Source organism: Centroberyx gerrardi, chromosome 24 (assembly GCF_048128805.1).
Source record: "Centroberyx gerrardi isolate f3 chromosome 24, fCenGer3.hap1.cur.20231027, whole genome shotgun sequence".
Classification (NCBI taxonomy): Eukaryota; Metazoa; Chordata; class Actinopteri; order Beryciformes; family Berycidae; genus Centroberyx; species Centroberyx gerrardi.
The window spans coordinates 22,265,398-22,285,153 of record NC_136020.1 but is presented as its reverse complement, the minus strand read 5'-3'; the positions used below and the strand labels follow the sequence as shown (position 1 = coordinate 22,285,153).

The 19,756-nt window shown below is 43.0% G+C and overlaps 1 protein-coding gene across 1 annotated transcript in view; it reads left to right on the top strand.

The window, feature by feature from the left end:
- The window catches only part of ntf3 (neurotrophin 3), a 58,295-nt gene extending 42,875 nt beyond the window's left edge, over positions 1–15,420 (top strand). Inside the window, exon 2 of the mRNA XM_078282095.1 lies at positions 14,542–15,420. Within this exon, the coding sequence (XP_078138221.1) occupies positions 14,542–15,420 (879 nt within the window). The remainder of the gene's footprint in view (positions 1–14,541) is intronic.
- Positions 15,421–19,756: the final 4,336 nt, after the last annotated feature.

Genomic DNA, 19,756 nt, shown 5'->3' with positions numbered 1-19,756 from the left:
GTGTTTCCTCTATCATGGCAGCCAGGTTTTTAGCAGCTTCCCATCCTAAATAGCACAGAGACAGTTACATCAGATCCTGAGTCTAAATGCTGTTACACAGTCTGGAGTTATTTCTGCTGAGCTGAGCGACTTCCCTTCTTATCACTGATGGTTTCTTCATGTATTTGTCTCATTCACACATTCACATCCCTTTGTATCTTTATTAAGAAATGTGTTGTACATATACAGTATAATACTACTACTACTACTACTAATAATAATAATATAATCATAATAACCTTTATTTGTAAAGCACCCTTCATACACAACAAACTGCTTTACATCAATAGAAGGCAAACAAATTAAAAAGAAGCAAAATGAATTGCATTAAAAGAATAAAATCAAGTAAAAATAAAAAGAATATGTTCTTTTAATTCAAGTGAATTGCATTAATAGAACACAATCTGAATTAAACAGTTAAAATTAAGGCTACTTAAAAGCTGAAAAGATATGTTTTTGCATATAGTTATTGTTATTATCATTCTCATTATTTTTATACATATACAGAATGTGCGGTTTGTTTTTTACAAAAGACATGCACAACCACAAGGAAATAACGCATGAAACTGCCCTTTGAGGTGTATCAGCATTTTAAATTAATGCTAGTTTTACAATACGGGTCTTTGGAGCTGCCGAGTACCAGGGTCTGAAATGACCCAATTTCCCCTCGGGGATCAATAAAGTATTTCTGATTCTGATTCTGAATGGAGGCAGAAATGTTCATAAATGCGTGAAATTAAACATGAAGTGGCATGAAGTGTATTTTACCCCGTACTTTGTTCTGTTGATATGCTGATTTTTGGTGAAAACACTCATCATATTTGGAACATTTGGTTGAAAAATACCTAAAATGTCTATGTTGTAGTGGTCAGGTGTAGTATGGAAGCAGACACAAATTGTAGCTTGGACATTGTTTTTTGTTGTGAAGCATCTTTGAAAAGCCCTTTACCAATAAAATGTATTATTATCATTATTATTAAATTTACCTCTGCTGGCCTGGAATTAGCTTCGTCTCCCGTGTTTTTCCCCCTGTTGTGTCCCCGTTGATTTCTTACTACTTTATTTTACTACTGAAAATGCACTTCAAGAAGTGACAGCGCTATAAATACATAAACAAGTTAACAAGTAAGTAAATTAGTACGTAAGTAGATAAGTATCGAAGCAAACAGGCAATCAAGCAAGTATGTGAGAGCATGAATAGAGTTGTGTCTGGAGGAATGTGTTGCCGCCGGGTTCGAACCAGGCCGGCCGCTCATGTGGTTTGACTATTAATACGCTGCTGAGAGAAGAAGAAGAGCTAACGTGTTCAACACAGCATGCGGTCTGTGTCATGATGTGTAGCTGTCATATTCCTTTCCAACAAGTCACATGTGAAAACGCAATGTAAATTCACATGTGCTTTTTTCCCCACATGCTGGTTTTCACATGTGAACACGTGGAAATTTCCCCATTTCACATGTGAAAATGGGACGGGTGTTGCAAATTAGCATCCGCTATAAACACTATGATACTTGCATCGGATAGCTGTTCTCAGTTTGTCTATGTATATTGTATCTGTCCCGATCAAATAAACCATAAATAAATAAATACATAAATAATGACATTTTCATCTGCGATTTATTTACTTTGTATGTGAAATTAAGTTTTCACATGTAATGCAAATATTGTCACGTGAAAATGTGAAAAAATGTTCACATGCTGAAAAGAAAAACACTTGAATGAATTGAAATTTTCACGTGTGAAGTAAAAATCGTCACATATGATGTCAGAATACAATGTGAAAGAAAAATCTTTCCAAAAAAAAACACGTTTTGAATTCACATGTGAGTTTTCACACGTGACTCTTTTTGTAACAAGCACTTCAGCTTTGTAAGTTGTGTAATTTAGTTTACTGTCCTCGAGGAAATCCATGTTCACAGCCAGCGCACACAAAAAAACATAAAACAGTCACACACACATTCACAGAACAAACAAACAAAACATTCAAATGCAGTTTTATGTAAACCAGAATTATAAAAAACACTTAACTGCAGTGCACATTACACGAAGAATCTCATTCATCCTGGTCATCAGACACTCAAACCTCACCTCCTTGTATTTTCTTCCTTCCTCTCCTTCCCTCGCTTCCTTCACACCTTCCTCCCTCCTTCGTCTCAGCCCCTCCTCTCCTCTCCTTCAAGACTCCTTCCCTCCTCCTCCTCCTCCTCCTCCTTCCTCTCCATTCCCTGAAGTGAAAAAGATTATCCAAATGATTTTGACATTTCGGATAAAGAAACAAGGTCCTGTTGGCTGACACTTTAAAGCCGCCTCCTCAGGTCCTGACCTGTCCTCCAGCAGCCGCAGCCAATCAGAGGAGGAGAAACACTGAGCTGTCAGTGAGGAGCTGGCAAAGGCTTCAACACAGGAAGAGGAAAGATGAAATGAGCTGTTTGCCCCATAATTCACCTCAGCCTTCACTTTTTGAACTTGACAATGTGACAGATACTGACAGATACTTTCCGACAAACCTGATTGGATGGTGGATGAAGGCGGGACAAACCTCCTTATGACAAGTGTTACAGAGCGACAACAACTACCAACATGGCAGCCAGCAAAGGAACTAGATGATAGCAAGTTTGATTTAGAGATTTCATCAGTCCTTAAAACTTAAAGGTCCATATTCTCACTCTCCAGAGTTTTATTTTGTGTCTTGAGGTCCATTCAAAGCTGTGTGTGTGGTGTCATGAACCAAAAACACTCTCAATCCATTTCTCCACGTTCATTTTCCAGCATCTCTCTGAGCCTTACCAAGAACAGGCCGTTTCTGTCGCCGTGTCTTTAAGGCTCATTAATATTCACGACCCCTCTGTTCCGATTGGCCGAACCGTTTCGAGAGTGAAACGTGAGACGCCGCGGCCCGGCGGCTACAGGTAGGGAAAACTCTCCGGTAATAAACGATGACGACCGCTCGACCGCTTTGAAAAAAACACTTTGTTAGTCTGTTATTTCTTACAGAAATGATAATGAGCGAACCTTTGTGACGCCACAAAGTTACGGAAGTCCAAACGGCTCGTTTAGAGGCTCGCTTTTCTAATATGGATTGTGTGGATTTAGTTTTGATACTTTCACCATGTTTAGATAGACATCCAACTCCTTTATCATCACAGAGGAGAGGGGAGTCCTGCTTTACATCATATCGATGAATTAAAACAGGAACAATCAGCTGTTTAAAAGCTCGGAAGTGAACGCCGCCATGATTGTTGTCGCTCTGAGGCGTTTCCAGATTATGTCAGTCTGCTTTGCTACTGTGATTGGTCAAAGACTTTGATAACTGACAACTAACTCCAACCAATCGGTCGAGATGAGAAATTTTGTCAGTGAATCAGTGGTGGACTGGACCAGACCGATATGAATCACCATGCTGATTCAAAAAATGCTGAAAACTGAGCTGAACACTAGGCAAACAAAATGATTGAGCATGGGCCTATAAAGTGTTTTAGAGTAGATCTCGTGAAACTAAAACCTCCCAGTGAAAGCAATAAAGATTAAATTAATTTGAGGTTGAGCTGGAGTTCATGTTGGCAGGGTGGCTTTAACTCTCTGGTTGCACTGTTGCACATTTTTCTGCCATTTGCGTAATATGAATGTTGTGCAGATAATTAAAAAAAAACGTCGCTGCTTTTTCATGTTTTTCACGTCAGGACGACTTTATCTGAACCTGATGGACGCAGCAGACTTGAGTTTGGTCGGGTCGAATTTCTCGCTGATTTGTTTGGGTTAGGCAGGTTCAGAAGTGCTGAAGTGTTGTGGAACATCTGTCATCGGCAATTTCTCATTAGCATCAGCTGGTTTTAGTTTGGGCTCGTGTTACACGGAGCGCCAGGACTGAAAATGAACAAAAGATGTGTCACAGTAGAGGTTTTCAGGATCCTGTCCGTTTTGTGGTGTTTCATGTCATATTTTGTATCGTAACTTTGCCTAAGATTCATACTCGCTAAACCAAATCCTTGTGGAACTTGTTTATTTACACACAGACTCAGTTTGCATTTTACCAGAAAGTTTCAGATGGCAGCAAATTTCCAATGGGAAACTCTTTTGTCTTTTCAGTTTATATATATTCTCTCCTTCTGTCTTTCTTTCTTTCTTTCCCTTCATCGTTTATTTTGTATATTGTTTGATATGGTCTAACCACACAATGTTGAAAAAAGGATTAATAAAAATTTGGTCACAAAAAAAAAGTATTTTCAGTTCCCCCTATACAGAAGAACTATAACAGACAAAAAAATTAAATTAATGGGAGTCACATGGGGGATTGTGGGTGATGCGGGCGGGGCGAACCCCCCGCGTTCCAGTTTCACCCCGCTGCTGGGCTATTTCCAGGCCAAAGAACCATCTGAATATCACATGAAAAAATAATTTTCCTTGAGCAATTATCCATTTAAGTGTGAAGCTCGGCGCTCGGAGGCCCACCGTGAACGCCTCGTAAACACGACTGCTGCTCCCTTTATAACAGTCTCTTTGTTGAGGGGGAAAAAATGCAGTTTCAGAATGTTGTAAGATTTCAGAAACTGAAAAAGAAACTAAAACAGCCCGGTGACTATTTGTGCATTTCCTATCCTGAGCAGAACTTTGCAGAATCTGCATGTGAATGTGAGGAATCCTTCGACAGTTTCCCCGAGGCTTCAGATCTTTATCTTCGCCCAAACTTGCTGCTTTTAGAAGTTTACAGTGTGCGTACTGTGTGTTTCCTCACAGGAGCCGCGAGGCAGTGCAGGCTTTGTGCTTCCGAGCGGTTTCTCTCGGAGCAGTGTTTTGCAAAAAAAAATCGCACCGTATCATCAGTGAAATTACTGTTTCTCGGCGACCTTTAAACTTCATATTAGGCTGCAAGAGAGGAGAGACAGACAGTGGAAACAAACATGTATGTAATTATTTCTTGTACCTCGTGAAAACACAGTGTATAGCTGTTATATGTATAGCTGCCTCGTAAATCCAGTTGTGGGCGATTATGTTTTCACGCGAATCGATGGATCACATGCTGCTGTGTGGCTTGGGAAAACTCTCCGAGCGTTTGGTGTTACGAAACGCTTTCAAAACCCCACTGGATGTTTTCCCTAGTTCCTGAAAAGTTGATATTTTGGAGATATGAGGTTTTTCGAGTTTCCTTACACCGGTACAGTGTGTGTGTGTGTGTATGTGTGTGTGTGTGTGATAGAAAGCAGTGGAAATGACGTTGCAAATGAGTGATTTGTACGATCAGAGCTGGACTGACACACACAAACAGCAGATTCAACAGACGGATCGCCGGCTCCGTTCACACTGCAGGACTTCATGCTCAAATCCAGATCGCTGCTCATATCTGATTTTTTTAGACGTTGTTTGTATCTATTCTAGGATGTAACCCGTATCTCACATCAATATGAACTGACAGAGATGTAGAAACAAACACATTTCAGTTTCAGTTACTTCTCCCCAAATATCAGTCAAGTCGCTGTTTGTCTTCCTTTCCCCTGCTGTGTCTCGTTGTCCTCCGTCCCGACGCTGCTCACACAAGAAGCTGTGGGAGAAAATACTGCCACAGGTGTTTCAGGTGAATGATGTAAGATTTGCTTATTGTCATGGCAACGCTGACAAAATCTGATTTCGGTGTTAAGTCGAATTTATACCACGTATCCAAGTGATAAAGTGTTGTTTACACTGATTAGAAAACATCAGATCTGAGGGAAAAAAAATCTGAATCAGGAAACTTTCAGCTGCCAAACAGACAGAAAGGCAGATAGAAAAGACGACAGACAGACAGACAGACAGAGACAGACAGGCAGACAGACAGAGAGACAGAAAGGCAGATAGAAAAGACGACAGACAGACAGGCAGATAGAGAGACAGACAGACAGGCAGACAGACAGACAGATAGAAAAGACGACAGACAGACAGGCAGATAGAGAGACAGACAGACAGGCAGGCAGACAGACAGATAGAGAGACAGACAGACAGGCAGATAGAGAGACAGACAGACAGGCAGATAGAGAGACAGACAGAGACAGACAGGCAGACAGACAGACAGACAGAGACAGACAGGCAGACAGACAGAGAGACAGAAAGGCAGATAGAAAAGACGACAGGCAGACAGAGAGACAGACAGACAGACAGACAGACAGGCACAGGGGTTAAAGACCTCTGGCCAGGTGCCGGATTTCCGGCATATGGACGTTTTAGATTCACAAACTATTTTCGACAAAAAAAAAAAAAAAAAACTCACTCCACGTGGGTTATTGTTTTTGATGCGTTTTATCCAATCATATTCAGCGAAGCAAAGCAATATTTTACATTTACCAATGGAATGCGAGCAAGTTTTTTTTTTTTTCATCCAATGAACAGCAAGCTGCTTTCTATCACCATGTAGCACCGACTCCGTGGTGTAGCACAGCTGAAATATGGAAAGGAAGTTTCTGAAAGCTGGTGAAGAAACACGCGTCACAACGCCGCTGTGCTGCACTCTGATATCTGATCTGACCACACTGGAGCGACAGTTAACTCCCAGGGGTCACCTGGTAAGAAAAAAATAATTGATGTGGAAATCCATACGGGCACCGATTGGTCCATGCGCACGGAATAGTAAACCATGCCCGCGGATTAGCAGAGCGTGCACATGGATTTGTAATATATATATTGATGACATCAAACAGAGACACCACAGCGGCCCACAGAGTTGCATATAAATTTTAATTAACATGCTTTTTTCTACAAGCATGATTTATAGGGAGTAAATGGGTTTCATATTGTCACCAAAACACACATCGGATCATAACTTAGACCTACTGATGTGATTAATCAATGGTTATGGTTCACATATGGCCTAGGTGCCTAACGGTTATTACAGCTCACTGTATGTATGCCGAGCAGTGTGTAACGGCTCTGGCTCACTGTATAAAGGCCTAAAAGTCTCTCTTTGATGTTATCAACGTAGATATTACAAATCTGATGCATGGTTTACTGATCCGTGGGCACTTTAGGAGTAAATTGTAAGAAAACCGTGCCGACTGATTTCCGCATCATTTTTTTTTTGTACCAGGTGACCCCTGGGGGCCTCCACAGTTCTCCTTATTGCACTAGGTTTATAGATTAATAATGCTGTGTGTTGAATATTCATTCATTCAGCACAGAAATGTGTCAATTGTTTTCATTGTTCTTGTTATTGGACTAGTTTTATAGAGAAATAGAGAAATAAGTGTAGTGTGCCGACTACTAACACACACACACACACACACACACACACACACACACACACACACCCATCAGTCAGGAACATTTCAGGCTCAGAATGAATGCTTTAAGCCCTGCAGGCAGACAGACTGACTGTGTGTGTGTGTGTGTGTGTGTGTGTGTGTGTGTGTGTAATCAGATTCACCTCGATGCCTCTGAAACAGCAGGACTCATCACCTCCTGTCAGCCTGAGGCGGCGCTCCGTTGTGTTTTATTATGTTTTATTGTATTTTATGTTTCAGGAGCATTAACATCTGTCCGCCTCAACCTTTTCTCTTTATCACTCTCACTCTCTGTTACACACACACACACACACACACACACACACTCGTATTACTCTACTTGTGAGGGCCACTGACGACATTCATTCCCTAACCCTAAACATATTAACATATTTTAATATTTTTGTATTTTTCTACTGTGTGTGACCCCTGCTGCCATTTCTTGGCCAGGACTTCCTTGGAAAATAAAGTCTAAATAAATAAATAAATAAACCTTATCCTAACCCTAACCTAGTTCTAATTTGAATCTTCACCCGAAACCTAAATCCTAATCCTAAATCCTTATAAAAATAGAAGTGAGAACCTGCATCAATGTCCTCACGTTGCAGGAGTTTTCTCATCTTCCTATCCTTGTGAGGACATTTGGTCCTGAAACAAGCACAGAAATACAACAACACACACACACACACACACACACACACACACACGTTCGTCCCATTATCACCCTGCCCACTCAGCAAGTTAGCGCTCACCCGCCGTTAGCCTCCGCCAGCCTTAATCTCAACATCATAAAACACAGTGAGAGCTTTTATGGCGGCGATTATGGCGGCAGGAGGGAAAATTAATTTGTCTGACTGAGCGCTGCGGTGCAGTTTCACCGGCCGGAGAGAGAGAGAGAGAGAGAGAGAGAGAGAGAGAGACACTCCTGAGCGAACGTTTCCATTTAACAGCCGGATCCGAGTTGTGATGTGAAATTCAAAAGTTGTCTCAATGTCAGAATAAGTGGTTAGTGTTGATTTGATCAGAATTTAGTGGAAACGTTTCTACTTAGACTTGAAATTATGGATTTTACAGATAACTTTTTCATATTTTTTTCATAATTTTCTTTGAAATGATCATCAGTTAGAGACTTGTAACTGGAAGGTCACCAGTTTGAATCCCAGTATGTCTCTATGGTTCTGCGCTGCACTTCCCAGAGACCACCTGTCAATCACCTGTCAATCAAACAGTGTGGGGGCGGAGCTTGGATTGTAACTGTTGAGTTATATGAACTGGCAGAAAAACAGACATTTAAAGAGAAAACGTCTCATCCAACAACCTCCGCAGCCTCTCATAGGCTGATTGCCGAGGGTCCTCCAGACGAGGATGTGATTGGCTGAGAAGTCTGTCTAATTAAGGAGGTGATTGGTGCAATCCTGAACGATTACAATCAGCCGTCCGCACCGCCTCTTCTCTGTGACACGCAGTTAAAGGGACAAGAGACTGAGAGTTCAGTCCTGATCAGTTAATCAATAATCATTAATCAGACAATCATTAGTTCAATCCACCAGTCCCAGCCGTCGAGTCTGATCAAAGTCTTACACAGGAGCTAAAATGACAGTATTTCAGCCAGAACAACACTAAAATGTGTGTGTGTGTGTGTGTGTGTGTGTGTGTGTGTGCACCACCTGTGTGTCATTTTGCAGTTTTCCAATATTGCAGCAACACCTGGAGAGAAATGAGCTTTTATGATTTGGGGATGACAAAGCACTGCATGTGTGTGTGTGTGTGTGTGTGTGTGTGTGTGTGTGTTTGTGTGTGTTTTCTGAGCCATTGACTGTAAGGTGACATTGCTGCTGAACACCCCCCCCCCCCCCTCTTCCTCCATCCCTTCATCAGTCTGTTGAGAGCTGAATCATCCAGCCATATTACTGCTAATGGGAATGAGTCACTCTGATCAACGCTGTGTTCCCTGACTGCCACACACACACACACACACACACACACACACACACACACACAGTCCAATAAAATGGTAGTTATGTGTTCCAGGAGCTTGACCTCTTTCTGTTCGCACCAATCTGTCAGTCTGTTATCATCCTTGACCTCCATTCTCCTCTCAGACTCTTCAACCCTGTTAGTTTTTGCGTGCATGCAGTGAATGCGTCTTTACGGCGTGCTGCACCGCAGCACCCGGGCTCCTGCAGCGCCGCAGCACCCGGGCTCCTGTAGCACCCGGGCTCCTGCAGCGCCGCAGCACCCGGGCTCCTGCAGCACCCGGGCTCCTGCAGCACCCGGGCTCCTGCAGCGCCCGGGCTCCTGCAGCGCTGCAGCACCCGGGCTCCTGCAGCGCCGCAGCACCCGGGCTCCTGCAGCACCCGGGCTCCTGCAGCACCCGGGCTCCTGCAGCGCCGCAGCCTGCTCTGCTCACTCAGCAGTAATGCACCAACATCAAATCCACATTAGACCTGCTCATACACACTGTACCCATTACACAACAACAGCTGGAGTCTCGTTTAGAGAAACGCTTCTTTGACTTTATCGTTGGCTGCATAGAGTTTTTTTAAAGGACAATACTGGTGGTTTTTGTTTTTTTTAAGTTATTCCCAGCGGTCCTGGTTCCTCTCTCTGGAAATGATCTAAAAGTACATTCTACAAAGTACTTTGCTTCAGTACAGTTTTGAGGTTCTGGCACTTTACTCGAGTATTTCCTTTTTGTGAGACTTTCTACTTTTCCTCCACTACATTTCAGAGGGAGATCTTGTACTTTCTCCTCCACTGCATTTATCTGCCGGCTGGAGTTACTTCACACAGTCTTTACACGTCTCACTGCTGCTGTAGTAAAATTCAACTGTCCAAATCCTCACAAATCACACGGCTCCGGTTCCTCTTCCGGTAACGCTTTATTTTCCGCAATTACACAATTTCCTAATAATTTCCTAGAAAGGAAATGTGAATTTCTTAGCAAGTTTCCTGGAAAGAACCATGACATTATGCGGTAGTTATGTAGAAAATTAGAAATGAACTAAAATGAATTAAGAATTCAACAAATAACTATATTAAATAATCATATGAATAATGACTTCTGGTAAATGACCTCTGCCTATTATTTTTCCAGTAAATAGTTTATAGTTCTGCAGTTCTTTCCAGGAAACTCTTTGAGAAATGTTCAGTATCGACTCTCGCTTTCTACAGAGCTGCTGCTTCATTTCATGCTTCTTTCCAGGAAACTTCCCAAGAAATGAACAGTTCCTTTCTAGGAAATTATTAGCCAATCCCTGACAGAGAAACGTCGATGTAACAGCGGCTCCGTCCGCGTTGTTTCAGATTCCAGCTGGTCCACAACCTCACAACACTCCCAAATGCAGCCGACAGCCAGTGATTTAGACCTCAACTCTGATTTGATCACACACACACACACACACACACACACACACACACACTCCTGCATGTGTGTTTCCCCGTGAATCATGAACCAGGCTGCAGTGCCATGGTGCAAAAAATGACTTGTCAAGTGGTTTTATCTTGTCTCCAGACCTATCAAGCTTATTTCATGATATTTTTAGTCAAATTCTCTCACTGCACTGGCAGACCTGCCCTGGGACTGCAGATGGAAATTAGCAAATAGCTATAATCTGGTGCAAAGCATCTTTTCTCTTTCTCTTTTCTCTGAGATCAATGTTCTCTTTTGCACATGGTCCCTGACAAATAAACTTAATAAATAAACTAAAACTAAACTAGATAATCTGCTGGTTTCAGTAAATTTCACTTGCTTCATGCCAATATGTCTTCTGTCAAGAAATCATCATAAAACAATGAAGAAAATCTGGAAACAAAAAACTTTCTCCAAGACAATTTCACTTTTACCAAGAAAATGTCCTGAAACAAGTTACATTCTCCTGGAAAAAAAAAAAAGTCAAATTTGTTAAAACCGGTAAAATTAGTCAGTGCAGTGAGATGATTTCACTAAAAAAAATCCTAAAATAAGAGTCTGGTTTCAGTAAATTTCACTTGATTCATGCCATGAACAGCAGCGTCTCCTTTGAAACTCTCATCATCACATTCTCCTCTCTGAGCTCGCAGGAGAAGTTGCGTGGTCGCATTGTTGCGAGCCAGAAGATTCCCCAGAGCGACTCGCAGCCGGATTCCAAACATTTCTCTCTGTGGGCGGAGCCAGGCGGCGGTGGAGGAGCAGAGGAGGAGGACAGAAACGTTCAAACACGACTTATATCTGTCTCTCCTCCTTCTCTCTCTCTCTCTGTGCTTTTTTTCAGTGCAGCTGTTTCTTAAATTATGGCACCGGGGCCCCAGATTGGGTCACAGCAGATTGAACTTGAGCTCGGTTTAACGTGGCCAGGAGACCAATAAGTTCCCAAAGAGTCCCAGGATGAAAGACTACAATTTCTCATTTGGGTCTGAGGCTCTGAGCTTTAATGTACAGGTTGTATTACAGAGCATTTTCTCAGAAATAATCTGTCTTAAAGCTTTATTTTTATACGTTTAGAGGTTAGAGAAATCCCTAGAAAGTCTGTGCAGGGGAAGAGATTGAGAAACACTCTCCTTTCCCTCAACACCTGACTTCGGTTCCCTTTAGCAAGGCACTGAACCCCACATGAAGCTGTTCAATATGGCCGACAGCCAGACTGTGGCTGTGCTGGGCAGCTGCAAGGTGTGAATGTGTGGAACTGTGTGAATGAAAAGCAGGGAGGTGCTCAGTCAACTTTCCCTAAGGACATAAAGATTAAAAAAATAAATTAAAAAAAAGTAAAATCTCAAAACTCCAGCTTTTCTGCGGACTGGGAGTTGAACACAACATGCTGATGCTGATTTCCTGGCAGGAACACACCGCCTGCACATCCTGACCCGGACTTTCAATTCCCAGCCCCATAAATCACAGGGTGCTGATTGGGAAGAAGCATGTGGCAATGAAGCCAGATATGCAACCGCACGCACACACACACACACACACACACACACACACACACACACACACACACACACACACACACACAGAATTAACTCAGCTATCATCATGTATTCCCTCTGAAATATTACCTGTATCATGTACGTTTGGTGTGAATGTAATGAAGCGAGCCGTTTTTAAACTTCGGTTTGACATTAAAAACTTCCCTCTGTCATGAGGTGTTGTCATGTGACTTGCAGAGCTCTTCGGGGAGTGGCTATCACCCCAACACAAGGACTGAAAACACACAAACAAACTCGCAGTCGCAATGCTGGAACTTGTTTAGGCTTGAGCAGATCGGGTCGTCGGTCACGCCCAGGAAACTGTATAGAAGATGAGAGGAGAAATGTCACTGTGGGGCAGCTGGGGGCCCTTGGGAGCCAAATTACACAGCAAGGTGACTTGATGCTGAGCTCCGACCTCCGACCTCTGACCTCTGACCTCCCTGTGGAGGGGCGGGCAGGTGAAATAAGACTTTCCTGATGCGGATCAATAAAGCATCGCACAAAAAAACAGCTTCAGCAGGTTAACGATGGCTGCTGTCAATTAAAATTCAACTGTTTTGAATTTCCGAATTTAAATATTTCCGTTTTCAAATGTCCCTCGACCGACTTTCTGTACAAACCAGAGTTGTTAGATTTGTGTTTAGATTTAGATAGAAGGAAACAGAAGTGTTATATTTACCCTTTTTAATTGACAGCTTGTTGGCCTTTGGTTACTTTTGATCACTCACTTATTATAATAATAACTTTTGCTAATATTTAGTGGCTAAAAACGGTTAATTTATTTTTATAGCATACTTTAAAGCCATTTTCAGTTATTTTCTCAGGTTATTTACTTTGCTGCACACCTATATTTTCATGCATAGACAGTTATAATGTTTTATCACATTATAAACACATTACTTACAATCTGTTATAAAGCTTTTTCATTACCACTTAAATGAAAAAGCTTTATAACAGATTATGAGTAATGTTATAAAACATTATAACTGTCTATGCATGATTATAACTATACTTATAATGCATTATGATGGCATTATAATGTGTTATAAGTATGATTATAATGTATTATAGACACGGGCTTCATAGAAAGTGTTACCGAAAGTTTTTCTTATCTAATCATGACCAATTAGCGATCAATTAGCGAACCTTTTCACATGATGAACAGGTGAAAATGTCGAGTCCAGTTCCCGCTGTTGTCACATAATCCTTTCATGGTGAAGGAACATAATCTTCATAATATTTGTGTCCACAACACGTAATCAGAGTTTGCGTTCAATTCACTGAATTTTTCCGAGACTGTTGGATTCAAACCGGCGACCTTTCCTCTCACAAACCCGCTTCTCTACCAACTAGACTCCTCCTACCTGTTACTTTCAATTCCATACTAATGTAATTTGTGAGTTCAGACGGTCATGTTTTCACGTTCTTAATTGAATAAGTAATTGATGCCGTTAAGTCGTGAGAGAGAGATCATCTGGGAACACGGGGAAATGTGCGTGCCAAGCGTTCCCATGTATCGGTCTGAAGAGTTATGAGTCTTTCCTGCCGCACGGTCTGTTGTGCATGTAGCAGCACGTTAGTTCCCATAACTCTGTGTTCACACCAGGACACACACACACACACACACTGCTGCTAATATTTACATTGTGGTAAGGGAGACCAGGCCAGAGGTTCCCACACTGACTGGGAGATTTTCTGAACTTTAATCAAATGAGACTCAAGTGGGAATCAAATTTGGCAAGAAAAGACTTATTTTTTGTTTGTGCGTCTTAATTGATAATGTTTGATCAACAAATTTTTCTGTCAACTGACAATTTTCCTCCTCTGTATTCAGATGAGGAGATGCATCTGGCTGATTAGTGATAAAAATGCTAATTAATGATCTTATTTAAAGTGGGTTTTTTTTTTTCTCATTTAACAAATGGGGTGGTGGGGAGGTAAAACTGTATTTTCTTTTTAATTTTTACTTTAACTTTAACTTGACATGATTTCTGCCTTAAAAGCTGCTAATACTCTTAAACTCTGACCATAACTTTATCAGCAACCTTATGCCAAACTTTAACCTTAAATACAGACCAAAAAAAAACAAACTGTGATCATCACCTCTTGCAGCTTTGCAAGTTGGAGAATTGTTCAGCGTTGGCAGAGTTTTACACTCTACTGAGTGACTTCTAGTTGATTTTTAAAGAGTTTTGATTTTGAAGCTTTAGTAGAAAATGAAACTCTAAAATCGGGGGAAGAAAGAAGGAAACCAGGAGGATGCGATCCCCCTGCTCATAACTGATAGTTTCTCTCCTCTCTGTCTTTGCAGATCTTACAGGTGAATCTAGTGATGTCCATCCTGCTGTACGTGATGGTCCTCGCGTACCTCTATGGTATCCAGGCAACCAACATGGACAGCAGTCACCAGGGGCAACAGCAGCAGCAGCAGCAGCAGCAGCCGAGTCCGGACCCCCTGAACTCTCTGATCATCCAGCTGCTCCAAGCCGACCTGACGAGAGGAAAGACCCGGGGGAACCAGGGCCAGCAGGGGAGGAGCAGGGACGCCGAGCCCCGGGACACGCTGCCTCCTCTGGGCCCGCTCGGGGCGAACCTCCCCTTAGAGGAGCAGGGCGACGCGGAGCAGCGGGGGACGGGTCGCGCCGACGCCGCGGTTTACCAGCCGGTCACCCTGTTGAACTCGGACCTTCTCAGACAGAACAAGCGGTACAACTCGCCCCGGGTGCTGCTGAGCGACCGGCCGCCGCTGCAGCCGCCGCCGCTGTACCTCATGGACGACTTCGTGGGCCCGGACGGCGGCGCGGCGGGGAACAAGACGCGGAAGAAGCGCTACGCTGAGCACAAGAGCTACCGCGGGGAATACTCGGTGTGCGACAGCGAGAGCCAGTGGGTGACGGATAAAACCCAGGCCATGGACATCCGGGGGCAGGCGGTCACCGTTATGGCCAAAATTAAAACCACCGGCACGCAGGAGGCGAAACAGTACTTTTACGAGACGCGCTGTCGGACCGCCAAGCCCTCCAAGAGCGGCTGCAGGGGCATCGACGACAAGCACTGGAACTCGCAGTGCAAGACGTCGCAGACGTACGTGCGCGCGCTGACGCGGGAACGCAACGCGGTGGGATGGAGGTGGATACGCATCGACACCTCCTGCGTCTGCGCGCTGTCCCGGAAACACCGCAGGACGTGAACAAAAACAAACGAAACCTCGGCGGAGCCCTCCTGGGGACTTCTGGGTCGTGTTTGGGATTCTACTTCCTGTATAGGATTTTATTTCCTCCCCGCCCGCCGCAGGATTATGTGACACGGCGGCGCTGGAGCGACGTTTCTGCTATAAAATGATACTTCTACTGAGGAGATCGATCTTGGGTCCATTTAACTGATATGTCATGTAGTTGTGCTGCAAACTCAAGCTGTTTTGGAAGAACTCTTTTTTTTGAGATGAGAAGGGGAGGGGGGGGTCGGGTGGGGGTGGGGGGTGGGGGGGGGGTTGGGGTGTGTGTGTGTGTGTTGGGGGGGGCTGTACATATAAATTATTTAAATTATATGAAATGCATGTAGTTTATACATGTCTATCTATCTATATATATATATGATGTATGAATATATTTGTGTTATTTATTGAAAGAAGTCTTCATCAAAAGGAAAAAAAAATATATAAAAAAAAAAGGAAAGAAACAACCTATGAACTCATTTTGAGACTATAAGAATAATAATAATAACAGAGCCGGGCTGCAAAGGTGCTTCACAGTAAGACTTTACATGTGCCTTGATTGACCGAGTGCAGAGGAGAGAGAGAGAGAGAGAGAGAGAGAGAGAGAGAGAGAGAGAGAGAGAGAGAGAGAGAGAGAGAGAGAGAGAGAGAGAGAGAGAGAGACATGGGAACTTACAGGCAGCAGATGCAGCGAGTGTTTTGAGTCGGGGTGAAGAGAAAAATGAAATAAAGGTGCGAACTGGAACCGAAAAAGGTTTTTTGGAGCGGTGCCATAGAAGAACCATTTCTGGTTATTTAAAGAACCGTTTCTGCTCTGTTTTTGTTTATCTGTCCTTGTTTAGCCTCATTCGCAATTACACAATATAAACTATGGAGGGGCTTGTTTATTTTCCACATTTATGCCTTCACCCACCGTCCAATAACTTAGGATTAAGAACCTTTCAATATCCCAAAGAACCATATATGGATATTAAATGTCCCATATGATGTAAAGCAGGACTCCCCTCTCCTCTGTGATGATAAAGGAGTTGGATGTGTATCTAAACATGGTGAAAGTATCAAAACTAAATCCACACAATCCATATTAGAAAAGCGAGCCTCTAAACGAGCCGTTTGGACTTCCGTAACTTTGTGGCGTCACAAAGGTTCGCTCATTATCATTTCTGTAAGAAATAATAGACTAACAAAGTGTTTTTTTCAAAGCGGTCGAGCGGTCGTCATCGTTTATTACCGGAGAGTTTTCCCTACCTGTAGCCGCCGGGCCGCGGCGTCTCACGTTTCGCTCTCGAAACGGTTAGCCAATCGGAACAGAGGGGTCGTTAATATTAATGAGCCTTAAAGACACGGCGACAGAAACGGCCTGTTCTTGGTAAGGCTCAGAGAGATGCTGGAAAATGAACGTGGAGAAATGGATTGAGAGTGTTTTTGGTTCATGACACCACACACACAGCTTTGAATGGACCTCAAGACACAAAATAAATCTCTGGACAGTGGAGAATATGGGAGCTTTAAAAGTTCTATGGCATCACCTCTGATTTAAGAACCATTTTCGTTTCCAGTTCGCACCTTTATTTTCTGTGTGCAGGGTGCCAGAAAAAAGCAAGAGGGGACCCTAAAAAGTCTGGACCAACACTTTTCTTAGCATTACCCCTTTATCAGTAATAAGACAGATGGCTGTGTCAGCAGACCAAGAGGGTTTCTATCACCAAAACACACCCACCATTACACAGCAGTGTGCTTCTACTAAACATATAGATTTTAGGGATGGGACAATATGCTTATCTCATGATATGATTTGATACAGGTTCAGGATTCAACACAACCAGGATACGATGTAATAAATAAAAGTTCAATGACAACAAAGTCTGACTGTGCAGAATTCTGTTTATTTCTGAGACTCAAATCTTTCTAGCGATGCCATTGGCTCGCTAGAATGTAAACAACAATTAAAAAAATGTCATTACAAAGTGACAGTAATATAATTTGGATGGAGAGCTTGTGAAACTGTGATGGTCAAGAGTCTCATTAGTGATTACTACAGCAGAATAACATGGAGCTGATATCACCATTCATGTTCCTGACACAACATACGTAATGTCACTGCAATATATTGAATTTCGATATATCGTCCCATCCCTAATAGATCTACGCCTTGTTCACAATTGACTATTCTGTTATTTTACAGTACGGCAGATGCCCATTACATTTTGCCGAAGCGGTAACACAGCGCCCCCTTGTGTCCAGCGGTTGCGTTGGCAGCGGAGCGACGGATACGTTGGGAAAATATAATCTCGACTAGAAGTTTTACTCTTGACTGGATTCATGAGCTATTTTGGATTTTGTCTTTTAATGCAACATATTTCACTCTAGATTTTGAATTCTGAAAAATGATATCAGATGATTTGGTGACGATGTTACGTTGGCGGTCACCTGTGTATGATCGGCTATTATCTTGCTTTAACGAATAGTATAACGTCCTTCCAAAATGTATTTTTCAACATAAATAGCCGTCCCACTCAGAGGATTTTCGGGAGAATTTGAGTCAAAATGAGACCGATCGTCTGTGGCTCTTCTTCTTCATTGCTGCGCCGCGTGTGCGACTCGTCCGGTCCTCCGACCGGCCGGGGGCGCCGCTGCGTTGGAGATGACGGACGTAGAATCAGACATTTAATTGTGAACAAGGCTTCAGATATCAAGATATTAGCCCTCTGATAGTCGTGCAGAAATCCCTCACTCTGCTTCTGCAAAGGCCTCTTCTCTGTGTTTCCTCCCCTTTCTGGACACAATTGGACTCAAATGTTCTGACTGATAAATATAGCACGGATAAGCTCAGTCTCGTTTATTGTCAGCTGGAATCGACTTTGTTTCGGAAGTTTGCCTCGTTCATCAAGCAGCCAAGCGTCACCGCAATTATCCGCTGTGCTTCTTTTTTGAGATCATGGACAGGATGGTGAAGGGGGGAGCGGCTGGAGTTTATTCCCTGGCGTATCGCTGCTGTCGGTGAAAACCACAAATCTCCAGAATGTTTTCAGTGCCTGAGAAAAGAAAGAAGAATCTTAGCCATGCGGTTTTGAGTTAATCCAACAGGTTTAGAAAGCGTTTCTTAAGAATAGAAGAATTTGTCTCAACCTGTAGAGGAACGTATAATCCTTCAACTGAAGTTACGAGGTTTTCCTACAACAAGAGCGATATGCTTCTAATGATTCATTTTAATGTTTCGTCCAGGCACAATGAGTGAATCCTGGGTTTGCCAAAGCCGCTGTAGCCAAACTGGTGTCCAGAGTCCTTGAGAGAGTTTCCATTTGGAGTTCCTATTGATCAGAGGTCTGATCAATAGTCATTTTATTCTGCTAACTGATCCGTGGCTTCACACTCCACGGTTATCTCCCCAATTACAGTACAGAGAGACAACAAAGATCTTCTCCAATGGGACAAAACCTTCATCAAATGGTCTAAAGAACGAGCGCTGGAGGGAGTGATAGATAAAAAAGAAAGGGAGGGGAGTGTGTGTAGGTGTGTGTTGGTGTAATGTTTGTAATGGTGATGCTTTAGAGTCACTGTTTCACCTTCACTGGCATCAATACATCAATTGCCATTTGTACCACAACTTCCTTCATTACCACTAACCTGCAGCAGCTGTTGTGAACGTCCCTCTGATTGCTGCATGCTTGTTGAGCCTCTAGTTTTTCAGTCTTTCCAGATGCTAGAAGTTGCGAGGAACGGTCTTACTAACTAGATGGTTGACAGACTCTAGAGCTGTGTGGTACGATTCATTCATCTGGTTCTGTTGTATAACATTGAGAACAGAATTGTCTGCCGTGCTAATGCAGGACAGATGCGGGATAAATGCATCAAGAGGGACTTTTACATCGGCTGCCACTGTATACAGCGCTGATGCAGAGGATGAACACATGAAAACAGGTTTCTACACCGGCGATCACTGTAGCGCTCTTATTATCTGAGAGTAAAAACCCAGGAAGACAGGTTCAGATGACTGAGGTGTAGAGTTGGGTATCGACAACTGATTCCAAATTGCCAAATTCACCGGAATCGATAAGCGACCGCACTAATGATTCCTCTAATTGGTCGTTAAGCAGTTTAAACAGCTGGATGCTTCTCCAGTAGCCGCACAACAACCTTTTTGACCCTTTCGGTCTGCTGTCAATCACAAACAGTGATGTAATTTGACGCCGGCGGGTCACGTACGTACGATACACAACACTACTGAGGTGTGATCAGAGCCTGGCAGCATCTTTTGAGCCTGGACTTGACTTAAAGCCTGACATGATGAGGGGAAAAGTTCAAGAGCAAA